Consider the following 1,389-nt stretch of genomic DNA (forward strand, 5'->3'; position numbering starts at 1 on the left):
CAGAAATTTTGCTGCTGCAGCTGTTGTTGCTGCTGCATCTGCGGTTGCTGCTGCTGCTGCTGCAGGTACTGCTGCTGTAGTGGCTGTGGCTGCATTGGCTGCTGCGGCATTGGCTGCTGCTGCATTGGCTGCTGCTGCATTGGCTGCTGCTGCAGTGGTTGCTGCTGCAGTGGTTGCATAGCAGGCAGCCCCGTCACCGGTTGCTGCTGCAGCGGTGGCTGCTGCAGTGGTTGCTGCTGCAGCGGCGGTTGCTGCAATGGTTGCTGCTGCAGCGGTTGCTGCTGCACTGGTTGCTGCTGCAGGGGTTGCTGCTGTATTGGCTGCTGCTGCAATTGTTGCTGCTGCAGTGGCTGCTGTAGCTGCTGTGGCTGCAGCTGCTGCTGCTGCATCTGTGGCTGGAGCTGCATTTGCTGCTGCAGAGGCTGCTGCATTTGCTGCTGCAGTGGCTGCTGCATTTGCTGCTGCAGTGGCTGCTGCATTTGCTGCTGTAGTGGCTGCTGCATTTGCTGCTGCAGTGGCTGCTGCAGTTGTTGCTGCAGTGGTTGCTGCTGCTGCAGGTGCTGCTGCATCGGCTGCTGTTGGAAGGTTTGCTGCATTTGCTGCGGCTGCTGCAGCTGCTGCATTTGCTGCGGCTGCTGCAGGAGCTGCATTTGCTGTGGCTGCTGCAGCTGCTGTATTTGCTGCGGCTGCTGCAGATCCATTCCATGCTGCTGCAGCAGCTGGTATTGCACCGCTTGCTGCTGCAGCTGCGGTTGTTGCTGCTGCAGCAGCGGTTGCTGTTGGGGCATCCCCATACTAGGAGGCTGCATCAGCTGCTGCTGCTGCTGCTGCTGCTGCTGTGACCAATCTGGTGGGGGAGGCGGCGGCGGTGGCTGCGGCTGCTGCTGCTGCTGCTGCGGCTGCTGCAGCAGCAGCTGCTGCTGCCCATAGGAGTTGTTGCAGGCTCCCTTCATTGGGGGGGAGCAGCAAAAGCTGCTGCTGCTGCTGTTGCTGCTGGGGTGTACATGCATCGGAATGCTGCCCGGTTGCTGCGGCATTGGCTGCTGCTGCTGCTGCTGTTGCTGCTGCTGCTGCTGCTGCATGCAAAGCCTTTGGCGCTTCTTCTGAAAGTCATGGGGCTGCCGCCGGTGCTGCCGCTGCTGCTGCTGCTGCTGCACTCCCGACGAGCCCCTGTCAGCAGCGCCTGGCGCACTCGGCGCAGCAGCAGCAGCAGCAGCAGGTGCTGCAGCAGCAGCAAGATTCTCATAGGAGATCCGAAGGGAGGGACCCCGGTGTCGGGGGCCCCTGCCTCCTGAGGGGCCCCCCATGGGCCCCCAAGGGTTTAGGGTTTAGGGTTTAGGGTGTTGATTTCTTGATTAGAATTGCTGCGCATTGCACCCTGTGCTGCTG

General features: G+C 61.5%; 1 protein-coding gene across 1 annotated transcript in view; it reads right to left on the bottom strand.

Annotated features, from left to right (window-relative positions):
- The window catches only part of EMWEY_00049950 (zinc finger (C2H2 type) protein, putative), a gene marked incomplete at both ends in the record, with an annotated part of 4,190 nt that extends 3,237 nt beyond the window's left edge, over nucleotides 1–953 (bottom strand). Inside the window, one exon of the mRNA XM_013479543.1 lies at nucleotides 1–953. This exon is cut by the window's left edge and continues 832 nt beyond it. Within this exon, the coding sequence (XP_013334997.1) occupies nucleotides 1–953 (953 nt within the window).
- Between the last annotated feature and the right edge of the window lie 436 nt (nucleotides 954–1,389).

Source organism: Eimeria maxima, genomic scaffold, assembly GCF_000499605.1.
Source record: "Eimeria maxima Weybridge genomic scaffold, Emw_scaff1210, whole genome shotgun sequence".
NCBI lineage: Eukaryota > Apicomplexa > Conoidasida > Eucoccidiorida > Eimeriidae > Eimeria > Eimeria maxima.